This window comes from Epinephelus fuscoguttatus, linkage group LG2, assembly GCF_011397635.1.
Source record: "Epinephelus fuscoguttatus linkage group LG2, E.fuscoguttatus.final_Chr_v1".
Classification (NCBI taxonomy): domain Eukaryota; kingdom Metazoa; phylum Chordata; class Actinopteri; order Perciformes; family Serranidae; genus Epinephelus; species Epinephelus fuscoguttatus.
In genome coordinates, this window is record NC_064753.1 from 1008911 (window position 1) to 1026656 (window position 17746).

A 17746-nucleotide genomic window follows, 5' to 3' on the forward strand; every position below is an offset into this window, starting at 1 on the left:
TCGCAGGGCTGACACATAGAGACAAACAACCATTCACGCTCACATTCACACCTACGAACAATTTAGAGTCTCCAATTAACCTAGTCCCCAATCTGCATGTCTTTGGACTGTGGGAGGAAGCCGGAGTGCCCGGAGAGAACCCACGCTGACACGGGGAGAACATGCAAACTCCACACAAAAGGGCTCCCACGCCCGGGATCGAACCGGCAACCCTCTTGCTGTGAGGCGAGAGTGCTAACCACCACACCACCGTGCTGCCCATAAAAGGAAAATGTATTATGAAATAACATTTTTAAAAAGGTAATATATTTTTTTGAGTTATGCTTAAAAAGGCAGATGGCTCATCTTACCCACTGACTCAGATCCACTTACCGCTAACGTGGGGCCACAGTAACACTTTTTTTTCTGAAGTCATATTTTCATGGCCCTTCGTCATAGATGCATCTTTATAATTTCAATTTCATCTTTAAATAAGGGTAAATGTTTTCATTGTTCTTCTGTCTTACACTTACTTTCCGAGAGGACAACATGAGTAAAACCTGGCTCATATTACCCCGCTTTCCCCTATTATTATTATTATTATTATTATTATTATTATTATTATTTGTTCATTTTCACATTAGAATTTTATCTATTTTTGTTTCTCATGAAATCATACTTTAATATTTTTTTCTCCCTGTAATACACAACAGTACACTTGGTGAGTTTGAGTAAATAAGTAGTAGTTAAACAAGTTGTCTGGCCTGTGTGGTGCTGTCCCTTTAAGCAGTCTGTATGGCTGTGATTGGACAGATGAGTGGGTGCGTTTCAGTCTGTCCTGCTGTAATGTGTGTGTGATGCTCCACTGAGGGTCCAGAGCAGCAGGTAGCTTCACTACAAATAAACCAGTCCAGTCAGGAGTGGCATGTAGTGTGTGCTCACACACTGATCTGCACACACTAATTTTTGCGTACACACTGTGAGCAGAGACAGCATGAGTGCAGTGTCTGAACCGTTGGTTGGCAGTAGCAGGACTCCATCTGCAGCCAAAAGACACAGAAGTATCAGGAAGAACTCTAGAAGGATTTATTCAGCCTACCAAAACCACCAGCAGGGGTGAGTCTGCTCACTTTATTTCATCTCATCACTCTTACTTTTATCAGAATTTCCTGGAAGCCTTTCTGCTTTTCTCTCTGTCTTTCACCTCTCTTAGCCTAAATGACATCCTTTAGGTTATACAATTAGTCATTTACTAAATCTAATCATCAGGGAAAACTACAGAGTTTCCTGTATGCTGTGTTACCACTGACTGCCACAATAATAGGTTTTATATACCGCTTTCCTTGGTACTCAAAGATGCTTTACAAAAGAATACGCACAGAAACAGGCACTTAAACAAAATACTCAAACAAAGGACACTCAAACAAAACACTCAAACAAAAGGCAGGTAAATAACACTATAACAAAGGGACAACATAATGGCCTGTTGGTCTGCTTTGTAAATTTAGTCTGAGCTCATGAATTGAAAAATTAGACTCTTTGAATAAACATGGTAGATATATTGATGAGTTATCTGTTATGGTAATTGTCATTTTAAAGATGAGTGGTTATTTACAACTATCTATTGCAATTATTAATTAAGGATTGACACTGCTGTGCCTGGGGCATGTGCTTTTTAATGTGATATATTGATCAGTTTGGAATTCAGTGTTTGCTATAAAGATGTACATATAGGAATGTACTGTATTTGCATGAATATAGTTAAAAACTGAGCACAATCATCACTCCACGTATAACATAGCCATTTGCTTAAATTTTTAAAATAGTTTTGTGATAAAGGAGCTCATTTGCTGTCATTCATTATTGTGCATGCACAAGGGTATAAATTATTCCTCAAATTTGTTTGTTAGACATTACTAGATAGGACAGTTGGAATTCCCATTATGAAATGTATACACCGGCATGCATATTGTATATTGATCAGTGCTACTAGCAGTTAGGAAAGGCATTACCTTTTACCAAAGCTCATTGAGTTTGCCAGCAGTTGGAGCATGCCCTTACCATCGTTAATCATCTATTTCTCTGAATTTTTTTGACCTATTAAAAATTAGCCACTGTGAGAGACTGTAATGACTAACAAATAAATGAAACCAAATTTGATAAATGTAATAGTGAGGAGACAAAATGCAAAACTGTGCAAAAAGTGGGGGTGGGAGATTCTGACTGTTCCTTTCACAGTGATCCGAATCTTCCTTTTAATTGAAATGCTGTCCACATTTGAACATATGAATTTATTCTCCATTTATGACTCACCTTTTTTCTCTTGCATATAAAGCACGCAGCTTTATTTAAATGTTTAAATGTTGAGGTCTGAGCCATCAGACAAAGGAGAAGGTTATAATTTATTTCAGCCTTGAAAATCATCATTAAAATTGCTTTTGTGTGCATACGAGCTATGGAGGTGCATTTTGCTCTGATGCAAACGATAACCAATCTTTACTTTTCTCGTCAAAATCCATTAGCATTAAAATCCATTAGCTGTTGTAAAGATTCCTTCTGGCATGTTGTAAGACATACAAATAATGCCCCTCATTTATTATCTAATATACAAACCAGTACAGATCCGAGCACAGACATCTAAGGACAGGGTTTACATGTGATTCATATGAAACATTCTTATCTCACCAGTCACAGCATAGGAATGATTGGGCATTGATAAATGCAGCCACTTAAAACAATCATCATTTGAATATCCCATCAAAATACATTCTTGGTTTAAGGGAGTTGTCCCTAGAGTTTACAGCATGGAGAAGAGAAACTTCTCTCAGCTGGAAATGGAAATGCTGATGTCCCAGGTCCATTTTAACCCAATGGTTCTATTTGGCAACCTGAAAAGTGGCATCAAAGGAAATGGAAAGAAATCACTGCTGCAGTCCACAGTGTTGCAGTGGACAGTCAAACTCAAGCTGAAGTTGAAAATTTTTACATGTAGATATGTACTGACCTTAAGCCTACGTATATTAATAATATTCATCAATATATCATGCAATATGATTGTTATTATTGTATTCATTTAAAGCTTATAATGAACCCAGACCGAGGAGCGTTAGGCTCCGCTCCGCTCCGCTTCCATTTCTGGCATAACAGGTGGTGGAGGAGACGCACCACCTGCTTCTGAGCTGGACATCAGTAAAAATGGAATCGCCTAGGCCACTAGTGTTTAAATAATGACACTGTTAAATGGTTTAATCATTTCTTTTTCAGAATGTTTTAATGATAAATGATATAAACATTACTTGGCTTGTCAATGTTTTTTTTTAATTTTATTTTTTTTTAAATTTCAGATGAATTACAATTGGGTGCCATTGTTGTCCACAGAGCCAGCCCCACAAAGCCATCCCCACTGAGCCAGCCACACAGAGCCAGTCCCACAGCCAGTCCCATAGAGTTAGCCCACAGAGCCAGCCCCACAGAGCCAGTCCATTTTAAGTAATTAATATGTGCTTCCAAATACTAAAAACAATTCTCTGACTCAGCCAGATTTACTATGCTGCACTACCAGTCCACCCTGACTACAACTTGAATTGTACAACTTGTACATGAATAGTCCTGACATCATATCTGATTGTCGCCTCTGCTCATGTCCACATTGATAAATGTGTGGAGATGACTGTACACCCACTTATCTTTCATGTTTTTGTCTTATAAATAAGGCCCAGTCAGTGCACACTGAATTCAACATTTTACAGACAGGAATTATGTGGGTTTTTTTTTAATTATCACTATTTATAATTGCACTGCTTGGGGCAGCTGTCCCAGGGAAACAGTTTCCTCTGAGTATCTTACACAGCTGATATTTTCACTCAGGTATCATATTATAGGTTTGATCGTCAGCAAACCCATAGTCAACTGATCTCATATATTCCACGCCACAACATCTGATCTAATTCAGACGTACTTTTACAAGACATTCACATTACCAACTAGTCAAATACCAAGGCTTGGTCAGTCCCCCTGCATGTCAAACTATGACACTCTACCTAGCCCTTAAGCATCAGTTTGGACACTGAGGATGGCATGTAAATTTCTGATAGTAGGATACATAGTGTCATTTTTACAGTGTCTGCTCATTACATGCATACAGTCTCCTTTCAAAATAAACCTAAACCAAAGTAGGTTTACTTTGTTTTTGAATTTAGGCAACAAAAGTATTTGGTTAAATTTAGAAAAAAGATCACAGTTTGAGTCAAAACAGGTGTGTGTTACTAATATAAAGTAACGTCATATATTTCACCTGACATAGGTTGAATACATCAAGTTACGTAGATAAAATAACTCAAACAACAAAGTTTTCCTCTGAGGTAATATGACATGACTAATTGATTTACAGACATTTTGCAGGTAAAGTATTCCTTTAATATAATGTTTTATTTAGTCTAATTTAGTGAACCATAAGGGTCAGCCCCCCCTCCAAGCCCAAAACATTTTCATACCATTCCAAAAATGACATTCTTAACTTTTATTTTTGTCATGATGCTAAGAGACAGAGACCTTTTTCATTCTGCCCCTGTGTCTACTCCTGCAGCTCCTCAGATGATGAAGATAAAGAGGATGAGCACGTGGACAGCAATGACCCAGAGGAGATGTTCCAGAACATTCAGTACCAGAAGGAGATCATAGCCAATATTCGGACCAGACCCTGGCCAATGAGACGCAAGCTCAAAGTCCTAAAGTAAAGTACCCCAAAGAGTGATTAGTCTCTCTGGATATGTGGAGTGATAGTTTACTCTTAGTCCATCATCTGCTCTTATACACACCCATAAACACACACTCTCTATACTTGCTACTTTTCTTAAGAGCTTGAAAACAAATATGTCATTGAATTGAAAATGAGTGTGCCAAAACCTCAAGAGGTATACATGATGACTGGGTGTCCTGCTGTGTTACTAAAATATTTATTAATGCATTGATCCATGATAAGATAAGATTAGATCCATTGATCAACAAAGCGCTCTGAACACTTGAATAAGCAGCCTGTTCTCATTACAAAGTCGTCAAATAACACCGCTTTGTCAGTGATTTTGCTGTCAGATACTAATGCCAATAGCCACTTTCACAGCTGTATCATCTGCCACCGGGTGGCGTCATTTTGTAACGTAGCCAAAGTGGCAATATGTGACAACATGGAATGAAAACATATTGGACTAAGATTTAAAGAAACAAACTGCTACTGATCTAACTAATCTCTGTTCTTATTGTACCTCCTACCTCCATATTTTGCCAAATGTATCTGTAAAAAAGCAATAGCTGTCTTTTAATATGTTCACCGACAGCAGTTTTTTTCCAGTAAACAAAAGTGCTGTTGGTGAACAAAAACTGGACTCTAAGACCAGGGTTTGCATCCACATGAGTCCTGCATTAGGTTCAGTTTAGGCGACAAATGCACTTTGGTTATGGAAACATGGTCATTTTGGTTCAAAACATCCTGCCTCTTGCCTCCCCTGACAAAAGTCACTGTTGACTTTTTCAATACATATCTCCTCCCAACGTAACAGGTGCTTTGGGCCTAAGCATAACTATATGAATGTTCATCATGCTTTAGTCTCCATGCTTTAGTCTCCACATGTGGATATTGTGGAAAAGCAAATTATGCTGTCGGTTAATGTTTCACAGATACATTCCTTAAGAAAAATGTCCTCATCATGTTAATAGAAAACATAATCTGAGCTGTATTACGTCTCTCTCAAAATGTATTTGCTTTTGCAGATTAGTAGTAAATCAATGTAATTTTGAGGTTGGTTGTAGAGCCTCTGCAGCTGCATCCCAACTCTGTTAGAAACTAGGAGGTTCACCCAAGAATTATTTGTGTCCATATTGGCTTATTCATTGATTTGTTCCTCCTATTTAACTTCTTACACCTACGTGCAGTCACAGGGCTTGATCAGAGATTAGGGCAGAAAACGTAGAAATATATAAGTCTGTGGTCATTTGTATGAAACATTTGTCTGGAATGTTTTTGTGAATGTTACACGGCAGGATTTGAACTGTTTTCTTTTTTTTTTTTTTAAATATACTTTTTCGGTACGACATGACCATTTTTACAGACACCTCTGTGTAATGGTTCATGTGAAATGTAAACTTAAAGCTACTAACATTATGCCCTGTTTCCAAATGCCTCATGTACCCTGTGGGGGTCCCCATTTGTAAAGAAGCTCATCCCCTGTTGTCATCAAACACAAAACCCATGAGGTCTGTGCTCTAACACGGGACTTAATGTAATCAGACCAGCAGATATACACCTAGGCTGTGTCAGTAGATAGAGAGCTTCAAAGATGTGCTGAGTGTGTGCCATGATAACAGGTTTTATATGGGCACTGTGTTATTACTGCAGAGGTTTTATTACCATCATCAGGGATGGGATGCAAGTCGGCGTTTTAACACCCTCTTAAATCTGAGGCTGAATGTTTGTGATTACTCCCACTGCAATAACAGCTCATATTTCACGTCACAAATCAGCAATTTTTACCCGGATTATCTGACAAATTTTCCCCTAGAGTTACTCCGAATTATGACTCTGATGGCTTGCATCACCCCAGCAAATCATTATAAAATAAAATAAAGCCATAGGTATTACACAATTGTAAAAAATGACTGTTGCTGTCTATTGGTGAGTGTGTAAAGTGCATGTTGAGTGCCCATTGATTTATTCATGGGTTATAGCCCTCTAATATTGTCCCCAGTGCTGTGACAGGATAAACTGGTTAGACTATGGACTGTAGAACTACAGTATCACAGTAGACCATTTCTTTCATGAGGCCAGTCTGCTATGACTGGTTTTAAAAGAGCATGGGTTTTAGTACTGGATTGCACTATGATGTAACTATGTTAAAGCCATAGTATTCAGTACACAGTATAATGCATTCAAGAGTAAAGTCTGCATGTTGATGTATCCTTAGGCTAGATACTGAACCTCACATTGTCATGCTGGTGTGTGACTGTGTGTGACTGTGTGTGTGTGTGTGTGTGTGTGTGTGTTGAACTGTTGAGTAGGTGGCACTTTGTACGGTAATCTCGACCACCAGCGTATGAATGGGTTTGTATGTGAATAGGTGAATGTGGGTCAGGGTACCTTCAGGCAGTTCGTTTTTTCTTGTTACACCAAAAACAGAAAAACGGAAATACCATGGTTTTCCCGTTTTTTCCTTTTTGGTTTAAAACTAAAAAATGAAAAAATGGAAAACGACAAAACCAAATTCAAATAATAGATGCTGCGCAGCAATGGTTTTTGGTGAAAATTAGGCAATTCTGAGCAACAGAATCAACATTTCACTTGTCTGTAAATATGTAATTCTTAAAGTTTTAACAATCAGCTCAATATATCATAATCTGTAATTATGTAATTCTTACAGTTTTAACAATCAGCTCAATATATCATAATCTGTAAATATGTAGTTCTTACAGTTTTAACAATCAGCTCAATATATCATAATCTGTAAATATGTAATTCTTACAGTTTTGATAATCAGTTTTATTTTATTTTCAAATTAATAATCAATTCAACTGTTCAACACATGAATATTCATTAAATAAGTGACTGCACTGTCAGCCTGGTCAAGTCATTTGTTGAAACTTTTTCTGTTCATGGCTCCTTAAGCTCTGAGTTGTTATTTGAAATGAAAAATAACAAGATGAAGGTATTAAAAACATTTATTCATCATTTAAAAACAAAAATTTGATTTGCATACTACTACTAGAACTACTACTACTACTACCACCGCTGCTGCTGCTGCTACTACAACTACTACTACTACTACTACTACTACTACTACTATTACTTGGTAGACTTGTTTGTGGTTGGAGGAGGATAGATGGGTGGGAGGTCCTCAGATGATTCCATTCTGCCATGGCACCTGTCCTGTCGATGTGAAATATCTTGAAAACGTTTCCCTGACAGCAATGGCCTCTCGGTGGCATTGTTGCTTCCAACCTTTCGGATGTCCTGGGCACCATGGAGAGGCTCTTCTGATGGTGTAGTCACTGACACAGATCCGCCATTTTCCCACCTCATGAAATTGTGCAGCATACATGTTGCTTTCACAACGCTCTCAGCAACCTCTGGAGACACACAAAGAGCACTCCGATACAGCCTCCACTGAGCAGCCATGATGCCAAAGGGGCACTCTACCATTCTCCTGGCATGGGAAAGCCGGAAGTTGAATACACGCTTCTCTCCCTCTGTTCGCCCAGCATAGGGCCTCATCATGTCTCTTCTCAAAGGGAAGGCCTCATCTGCCACAAAGACACGGGGGACAGGGCCCAGTTCCTCTGCGCCAGGGAGAGGGGTGTCCTCAGGCAGGTCTAATGTACCTTGGCGTAGGGCCCTGCCAAATGCAGAGGCATGCAGCGTTCCTCCATCACTGTTTCTCCCATATGCTCTAACATCAACCACTCTGAAACGGTAGTGGACATCCACCACGGCAAGGAGAACAATTGAGAAAGTCACCTTATAGTTGAAAAAAGGGAACCACTGCAAGGTGGGGCTTGGATAATGACATGTTTCCCATCAATAGCACCTAAGCAATTTGGAAATGCCCACAGGGTACTGAAATCTGCCGCAATTCTCTGCCAGGCATGTAGGTCTCCAGAAGGCAGCTCCATATCGCCTCACACACATCTTTCACTATCTGTGCCACTGTGCAGTGCCCCACGCGATAGCTGAATGCTGTCGTTCTATAAGAGTCCCTTGTTGCAAGGAACCTATAATGTGAGACAAATGTTGTAATTATTTTGTCAGTTTAAGCACATAGCATCTTTTTTTAAGAACTCTAATCAGAATTAATTCTCACTGCCAGGATTTGACTCAATTCAATGAATGCATAATTCTAACAGAAATTGTATTTTGTTTTATCATATGGGAAAAATCATTTTCATTTAATCTGGATAATGCAACCATTGCATGCCAAAATATTTTCAGGATTGATGGCAGCTGATTAGAACCGTCCTCAACACAAGAGATTCAGCTGCTAAAGCAAGTAGCTTAGTTAAATTAATTATTTTTCCAGCAATATATAAATTGTGAGATTTTACAGCAACACACATGTAATCAATTCTAACCCATACAGTGGTGGCAAAGTTACTAAGTACATTAACACAAATCCTACTAATAAAACATGATGATGACTTCATCAGCTATAGCATTAAAAGATTAACACAGTATATGTATCACTATAAACCAGTTATGTAATACATAAAACATGAGTCTGAACATGATTCTGATATTGGCCATTCTGCAATAATACTTTTACTTTTGGTAATGTATATTTTAATGCTAATACTTTTGCACTTTTACTTGGAACAGAGTGTTTTAAACTTTGGTATTACTACCTGTAGGTGGTGGTATTGGTCAGAGTTCAAAGTCCCTACCCCACAGCTGAGTAGGAGGTGGACTCACCGTAGGCAGATGCACAGACTCTCTGCAGGACTGATGCTCTCCCTGAAAGTTGTGTGCGCTCTGGAGATGGTGCTTCCAATCTTCTGGAGGAGTAGCTCAAATTGCTCCTTGGTTAACCTAAAATAGGCCTGGAACCGGTCTCCATCTAACCGCAGCTCTTGGAAGAGGCGATGGTATTCACCGTATTGATGCCTCCGACGGTTAGTGTCATGCACCCACATCCTCCTTGCTCTACATGTACGTCTGTCAGATTGAGCAGTGACAGCAGGGACATCACTATTAAGCTCATCCAAACATAATATGAGCGCAAGCATCTTCCAGTTGGTGCTCATTGTGAAAGAAATGTCAAACTATAGATAAAAAACAAAGAGCTGCAAGATGCTGCAAAACTGCGCGGCTGCAGGAATTGTCAAGATATTGTTGTCATAGAAACAAAAACCCTCATGAGCGTTTTTTTTTTTTTGGGGCGCACAGACGCTTCATCCCAGCGCTCTGCAGCGCCCTTCTAGTGCCTTTCTGCCAGAAAAAGGTGCTATGTGGACACAGGGCCATTCCTGCCAATTTGAAAAGAGCGAAAGGGTTGCAGGTATATGGACAAAGTGGACCTGTACTGGGATAACATAGTCTTGCAACAGTGAGCCTCAACAAATATCCACTTCATGAAAATTGGGATTAAAAAGTACAACTATGTTATCATTTATGACCTGGATGTGATTGCAAGTCCATAAAACCAAGCAACTGTATTGATGTCTGTGTTGTATTTGTTTAAATAGTCCTATAGAATGATGCTAGCAGTATTGTCACCCTTACGTACCAAAGTTTGTTTGTACTTTGAATATAATCCAAACTGAATAATATTGAAGTGGCACAGTGATGACAGATTCAAAATGTAGTGTGTACCAGTTAAAGTTACTAGCATTAAGGCCAGGCTTGTGTTGATGTTATGGCTGCGGCCGTATATTGTGGCATTTATTGCATGTATGTTGTTTTTTTTTAAATGTGAGAGTAAGACCTCTTCTCTTTCTGAGGATCTGTGCCAGGTGCCGCTCCCATCTCCTTCCCTGAGTGGTGGGTTCTGGCTGGTCGTGGCTGCTGCTGATTGGATGTCGCGAGGGCTTGGCTCTGGTCGTGGCTGCTGCTGATTGGCTGTCGCGGGGGCTTGGCCTTTTTAAACCCCGGCCATCTATCAAGCTCGAGGGTCGTCTTGACAGCAGCGTTATTCCGCGTCCCGACACCAAACCTGCCTGTGCCTTTGCGAGCTGTTGTGTGTGTTTTTTGACTGGAGAGCGGTGGGCCTTATTTTTGAACTGTGAGCGTGTTGTTTGTGTTCTGCCGCTACGAGCGGGGAACAGTTTGTCTGCTGCCGACCTGTTGCAGCGCTAAGCAGCAGTTTTATTGTCACTTGCACGTCACTTGTAAATATTTGCACATAGCACTAAGCAGTAGGGGTGAGCTGCCATTTATGTTGACCTGTTTTCTCCTGTTTTTGTTTAGTTTAGGGAGTTAGGTTTAGTAATTGTATTTTTGTTTCTTTTCTTTCACATAGGGTTTAGTTAGTACTTTGGGGAAAGATAGGTTGTTTTGTTTATTGTTTTGGCCTGGGCTCACCCTGAAGACAAGCTTCTTTATTTATAAAAATTATTTCTTTTTTTTGTGTGATGGTGAATAAACTCACCCGTTTTGATTGTGCATTTTCTTGTGTCGGCTCATTTTTATGTTACACTTCCCGGCCCCTAGACGGGTGCGTAACATAAATTGGGGGCTCGTCCGGGCGTCTCTCCAGGTCGCTTGTGTGCCAGGCAGGCTGGTGGTTGTGGCTGTTGTGTTGTGAGATCTTGGTTGGCGTGTTTTTTCTTTGTGTGTGGAGTTGTAGGATGTCCCAGTCCTTTGATGTGGATGCGTTTACGCAGGGTCCAGCTCTTGAAAAACTGGATCGGTGCACAAAGGCGGATTTGTTGTTAATAGCAAATGTCTTTAACGTTTCTGTCCCTTTGCATGCCCGCAAAGCTGAAATAAAGTCTTGCTTGTCAGAGCGGTTGGTGGAGAGGGGCGTTGTTCCCAAGCCTAAGCCAGAGAAGGTCGATGTTGTTCCTGAGGGGTTAGGCGTGGTAGTGGGAGAGGAGTCTGCCAGTGCCACGGCGGCGAGAGCCCTCGGTGGTGGGGTGGGGGCAGGGGCGGAGGCTCCTGCTTCCGTTCACCTCAGCATAGACCCGATGGCGCTTATCCAGGCTGGTGTTGATACGGCGGATCTTAAGCTGGCCCTCCGCCTGCGTGAGGTGGAGCTCCAAACTAAGAGCTGTGAGGTTGAGCTTATGCATCTCCGCATAAGGGCCATGGAGCTTGATAGAACGCCACACTCAGCTACTTCCACTCCGGTGGCTGTGCAGCCCCCAGTCATCATGCCCTCTGATCAGTTTGACGTGAGCAGACATATTGCCCTGGTACCAACCTTTAGGGAAAGTGAAGTAGATTCCTACTTTAACGCCTTTGAGCGCATCGCTTCCACTTTGAGATGGCCAAAAACTGTGTGGAGTCTGTTGCTGCAATGTAAATTGATTGGTAAAGCACAAGTGTGCGCAAGCCTGTCCATTGAAGAGAGTCTGGACTATGACACTGTGAAGGCCACTGTTTTGAGGGCTTATGAATTAGTTCCTGAGGCATATCGCCAAAAATTTAGAGCATGTGAAAAATCTGCCAACCAAACTTACGTTGAGTTTGCCCGTGAAAAGACTGCTCTGATGGATAAGTGGTGTGCGGCGAGCAAAGTGGAAACTTTGACTCAGCTCCGTGAGTTGTTTCTGCTGGAGGAGTTCAAATCCTGTCTCCCAGAAAACAGGCCGCCGCGAACATGTTCCCAATGCCGGTACTGTTAAAACTCCAAAAGCCCAGTCCAAAAGCACCCCACGTCCTAACACTGCTTCCCCCGGCACTCGTGAGTGTTTCTATTGTCATGAGGCGGGACATTTGATTGCTGCTTGCCCTGTTCTCCAGCGAAAAGAGCATAACCAAAGTCCCAAGAAGCCAAAAAGTGTTGGTTTTGTTCAGTCTGTCGCTGCTCCTGACCCGGCTGACGTTGACGCGGACGCAGATGAGGTGCCTGTGCGTTATAAGCCGTTCATTACTAAGGGCACAGTCTCTCTCCCGGGAGATGAAAAAGTTCAGGTGCCGGTCACCATCCTGCATGACACAGGAGCCGATCAGTCCCTGTTGCTGCACAGTGTTTTGCCTTCTTCCAGTAGTTCTTTCTGTGGGTCGGATGTATTGATGTGGGGGGTGGGGATGATTCCGTTGCAAGCACCGATGCATGCTGTGTTCCTGAGCTCGCCCCTTGTCACGGGTCCCGTAGTAATTGCCACACGCACCTGTTTGCCCGTGCGCGGTGTGCACCTTCTCCTTGGCAACGATTTGGCAGGAAAGAAAGTTTTTCCGACGCCCGAAGTAGTTGATGATCCTGTGTGTGATTGTGGCCCGTCTGTGTCTCCTACTGCTGACAGGTCGACCTCTGTGTTCCCTGCCTGTGTTGTGACGCGCGCACAGGCTCGAAAATTCGATGATGTGTGTAATTTGTCTGATTCATTCCTGTGTCCGGATGATAAGCCTGGGGGCGCAGACTCACTTGCAGAAAAACCTGAAAAGAGTTTATCAGTGCCAGATAACCTGCTGCCGAGGCGGAGCTAACTTTTGATGTGGACCGAAGCACGTTCATTCAAGCACAGCACACTGACCCGAGTTTGGTCACATGTTTGGCGGCTGCAGCTGCGCCAGCCTCTGACATTCCCTGTGTGTACACTGTTGTGGATGGCGTTTTGATGCGCAATTGGCATCCTCCTGCTGTTGGTAATTTGGGGTGGAACTTATTTCAGCAGGTAGTTGTACCCCAGTGTTTCCGCTCTCAGGTGCTTAGCCTTGCCCATGACAATGTTGCTGGCCACTTAGGAATAAAAAAAACATACCACCGCATTCTGCGATATTTCTTTTGGCCAGGCCTGAAGCGAGATGTTACAATGTTTTGCTGCTCTTGTCATGTGTGCCAGCTTAGTGGAAAACCCAACCAGGTCATTCCTCCTGCTCCTCTACAGCCCATCCCTGTGCTCGGAGAGCCTTTTGAGCATATCATAATTGATTGTGTGGGTCCACTCCCCAAAACCAAGTCTGGCCATCAGTATTTGTTAACTTTAATGTGTGTCGCCACTCGCTACCCAGAAGCCATCCCGCTGCGCACACTGAAAGCCAAGGCTGTCATCAAAGCAGTGACTGGTTTTTTCTCCACTTTTGGTTTGCCAAAATACATTCAGTCTGATCAGGGAACCAATTTCATGTCCAAGCTGTTTGCCCAAGTGTTAGCCTCACTGTCCATCAAGCACAAAAAGTCTAGCGCATATCATCCACAATCCCAGGGAGCAGTTGAACGTTTCCATCAAACGCTGAAGGCCATGATGAGGAAATACTGCCTTGAAACTGGGAAGGACTGGGATGAGGGGTTGCCGTTTCTCCTTTTAGCTGCCCGAGAGAGTGTGCAGGAGTCTACTGGGTTTAGCCCTGCAGAGCTGGTGTTCGGCCACACGGTGCGCGGCCCACTTCGTTTGCTGAGGGAGAGGTATTTGTCTGAAACCCCTAGCCCCACTTCTAATGTGCTCGACTATGTGAGCAAGTTCAGAGAAAGGCTACATAAGGCATGTGAGGTTGCACGCAGTGCGTTAACTGCATCTCAGGGGGAGATGAAGAAGAACTTTGACAAAAAGTCTGTGAAAAGAGATTTCCAGGTTGGCGATAAGGTGCTGGCCCTTCTACCAATCCCCAGTTCTGCCCTCCAGGCCAAGTTTTGTGGCCCATATGTGGTTGAAAAAAAATTGAGTGAAACTGATTATGTTCTGAGTACTCCAGATCGTCGGAGAAAAACTAGAGTTTGTCATGTGAATATGCTAAAAGCATACTTTTCTCGTGGTGACGCTGCTGCCTCCTTCCCTGCCACGCCTGCTGCTGTGACCTCCTCCGTTGTCATGCCCTCTGTTGTAGCCTCTGTCACAGCTGTGTCACCCTCTCTGTACACTCCTGAAAGTGATGGCTTGCATGAGCACACATCTCCCTGTGCACGACTGCAAAATTCTGAGGTGCTGAAAGATTTGCCAGCCCAGTTGCAACATTTAAATCCTCCGGCCCGAGCAGATATTGTGTGTCTGATTAACAGTTTTCCCACCTTGTTTGCAGACACTCCATCCCGCACCACTGTCCTTTCACATGACATTGACGTTGGCAGCCACCCACCCATCAAGCAACATGCTTACAGGGTTAACCCGACAAAACGTTCACTCATGAAAAAAGAAGTTGAATATCTGTTGGAGAATGATCTGGCAGTTCCCAGCTCCAGTGCGTGGAGTTCCCCTTGCCTGCTCGTGCCCAAACCTGACAAAACACCTCGTTTTTGCAGTGATTTTCGAAAGGTAAACAGTGTAACAAAAGCAGACTCATATCCCCTGCCCAGAATGGAAGACTGTGTGGACAGGGTTGGTGCAGCAACTTTTGTTACAAAACTTGATTTGTTAAAAGGTTATTGGCAAGTCCCGCTAACCTCCCGTGCTTCAGAAATCTCTGCTTTTGTCACCCCCGACAGTTTTTGCCAATATACTGTGATGCCCTTCGGACTCCGCAATGCACCTGCCACCTTCCAGCGGCTGATGCACCTCGTCCTAGCTGACGTGAGTAATTGTGAAGTGTATCTTGATGATGTTGTGGCCTATTCAGACACGTGGTCTGAACACCTCCGGACGCTGGAGGAGATTTTCCAGAGGTTAAAGGAGGCTACCCTTACTCTGAATTTAGCCAAATGTGAGTTTGGTAGAGCCACGGTCACCTACCTTGGAAAGCAGGTGGGACAAGGTCAGGTGCGCCCTGTTGGTGCCAAAATTCAGTCCATCCTGGAGTATCCAGTGCCCCAAACCCGGCGTGAGCTCCGCCGCTTCCTGGGGATGGCTGGATATTACCGCAGTTTCTGTCGTAACTTTTCTGATGTTGTTGCCCCTCTCACCAGTTTGACCAGTGTCAAGAAACCCTTTGTCTGGTCCGCTGCTTGTCAACATGCTTTTGAGTCCTGTAAAGCCCTTCTCTGCAGCACCCCTGTTCTGGTGGCTCCTAATTTCTCCCGCCTTCAAGCTGGAGGTGGATGCGAGTGCCAGTGGAGCCGGTGCTGTGCTCATACAGGAGGACCATCAAGGTATTGATCACCCTGTGTGCTATTTCTCGAAGAAATTCAATGTCTGTCAGGTGAATTACAGCACCATCGAGAAAGAGGCCCTTTCGCTGCTGCTGGCCCTGCAACACTTTGAGGTGTACGTCGGTTCCAGTCCACTCCCTGTTGCTGTATACACCGACCACAGCCCGCTTGTGTTTCTGCAGCAAATGCGGAACTCCAACCAAAGGCTGATGCGCTGGTCACTGCTGATACAGGTCTTCAACCTGGAAATCAGGCATAAAAGAGGTGCTGAAAATGTTATGGCTGATGCTCTCTCCCGTGTTTCTGCCCAGCCTTGAAGTAAACATTTTTTGGGGTTAAATGTTTCCTTTAGGATGGGGGGTGTTATGGCTGCGGCCGTATATTGTGGCATTTATTGCATGTATGTTGTTTTTTTTAATGTGAGAGTAAGACCTCTTCTCTTTCTGAGGATCTGTGCCAGGTGCCGCTCCCGTCTCCTTCCCTGAGTGGTGGGTTCTGGCTGGTCGTGGCTGCTGCTGATTGGATGTCGCGAGGGCTTGGCTCTGGTCGTGGCTGCTGCTGATTGGCTGTCGCGGGGGCTTGGCCTTTTTAAACCCCGGCCATCTATCAAGCTCGAGGGTCATCTTGACAGCAGCGTTATTCCGCGTCCCGACACCAAACCTGCCTGTGCCTTTGCGAGCTGTTGTGTGTTTTTTTTGACTGGAGAGCGGTGGGCCTTATTTTTGAACTGTGAGCATGTTGTTTGTGTTCTGCCGCTACGAGCGGGGAACAGTTTGTCTGCTGCCGACCTGTTGCAGCGCTAAGCAGCAGTTTTATTGTCACTTGCACGTCACTTGTAAATATTTGCACGTAGCACTAAGCAGTAGGGGTGAGCTGCCATTTATGTTGACCTGTTTTCTCCTGTTTTTGTTTAGTTTAGGGAGTTAGGTTTAGTAATTGTATTTTTGTTTCTTTTCTTTCACATAGGGTTTAGTTAGTACTTTGGGGAAAGATAGGTTGTTTTGTTTATTGTTTTGGCCTGGGCTCACCCTGAAGACAAGCTTCTTTATTTATAAAAATTATTTCTTTTTTTTTTTTGTGATGGTGAATAAACTCACCCGTTTTGATTGTGCATTTTCTTGTGTCGGCTCATTTTTATGTTACACTTCCCGGCCCCTAGACGGGTGCGTAACAGTTGACCACAACATGCGTAAAGTGGGGACCACAAGCAGTTTGATAACAAATCTTTAACAAATCTTTACTTTTCAATGAGCACAAGAAAAAAAAAAACCTCCTGTTTTGTGCGGGCTGGAATTAAAAATTAAACGGTCAGGAGACTCTCGCTGTGCTCAGTGTTGCCGGGGACGTGTCCGACGGGAGGTCTGGACCGGTAATTCTCAGGAGCAGCACATACTGCGCGGAGGCCCCTTCTTCATCCTGCATGAGCCATGATGACTAGGAATGTGAATCTTTGGGTACCTCACGATTCCTTTCGATTTCGATTCTTGGGGTCACGATTCGATTCAAAATCGATTCTTGATTCAAAACGATTCCCGGTGTAAAAAATTATTCTTGATTCAGTACATAGGGGTGTTTAATTTCTACTCCAGTCTGCTGTGCACGAAGAGAGACAGTGTGGACAATTATGGCATGAAAGCAGAGTAAAGTACGTACAAAGTTATGTCATTTTTATATTTGAAAAAGTCAACTCAACTCATTACAATAATCAAACATACAAAGGCAAACTTAAGACAAAAGGTAACATTTATTAATGCTTAACTTGCACAAATGAAAACTGAATTCTCAGTGATTTCAAGAATAATAGACTCAAGTTATCAAAAAATAAATTAGAAGTGCTGCTTAGGGTTGGGCATCGAGAATCGAATTGAACCCGTTCTAGCACTTCAATTTCATCAGAATCATGAAGAAGTTTTAATTTCGATTCCCCTTAACAAGATTTTAAAAATTGTACAGTGTATGCTGGGCTTTACACTGTAAGATTTTTAAAATCTTGTTGTTAATACCAGCTCACACTGTACGAGTGAATCGTCCGCGATGTGCGGCCAAAGCTCATGATTTATGTGCTCACACTGTATGTTCCGATCATCAAGCACGATCAGAGAGCT

The 17746-nt window shown here is 42.9% G+C and overlaps 1 protein-coding gene across 2 annotated transcripts in view; it reads left to right on the top strand.

The window, feature by feature from the left end:
* The first annotated feature begins 863 nt into the window (after positions 1–863).
* LOC125905023 (transmembrane channel-like protein 3) overlaps positions 864–17746 on the top strand; it is a 223276-nt gene continuing 206393 nt past the window's right edge. For both annotated transcript variants that reach the window (XM_049602785.1, XM_049602791.1), the window contains exons 1-2: positions 864–1095; positions 4565–4711. In XM_049602785.1, the coding sequence (XP_049458742.1) occupies positions 974–1095; positions 4565–4711 (269 nt within the window). In that variant the 5' untranslated portion in view covers positions 864–973. The remainder of the gene's footprint in view (positions 1096–4564; positions 4712–17746) is intronic.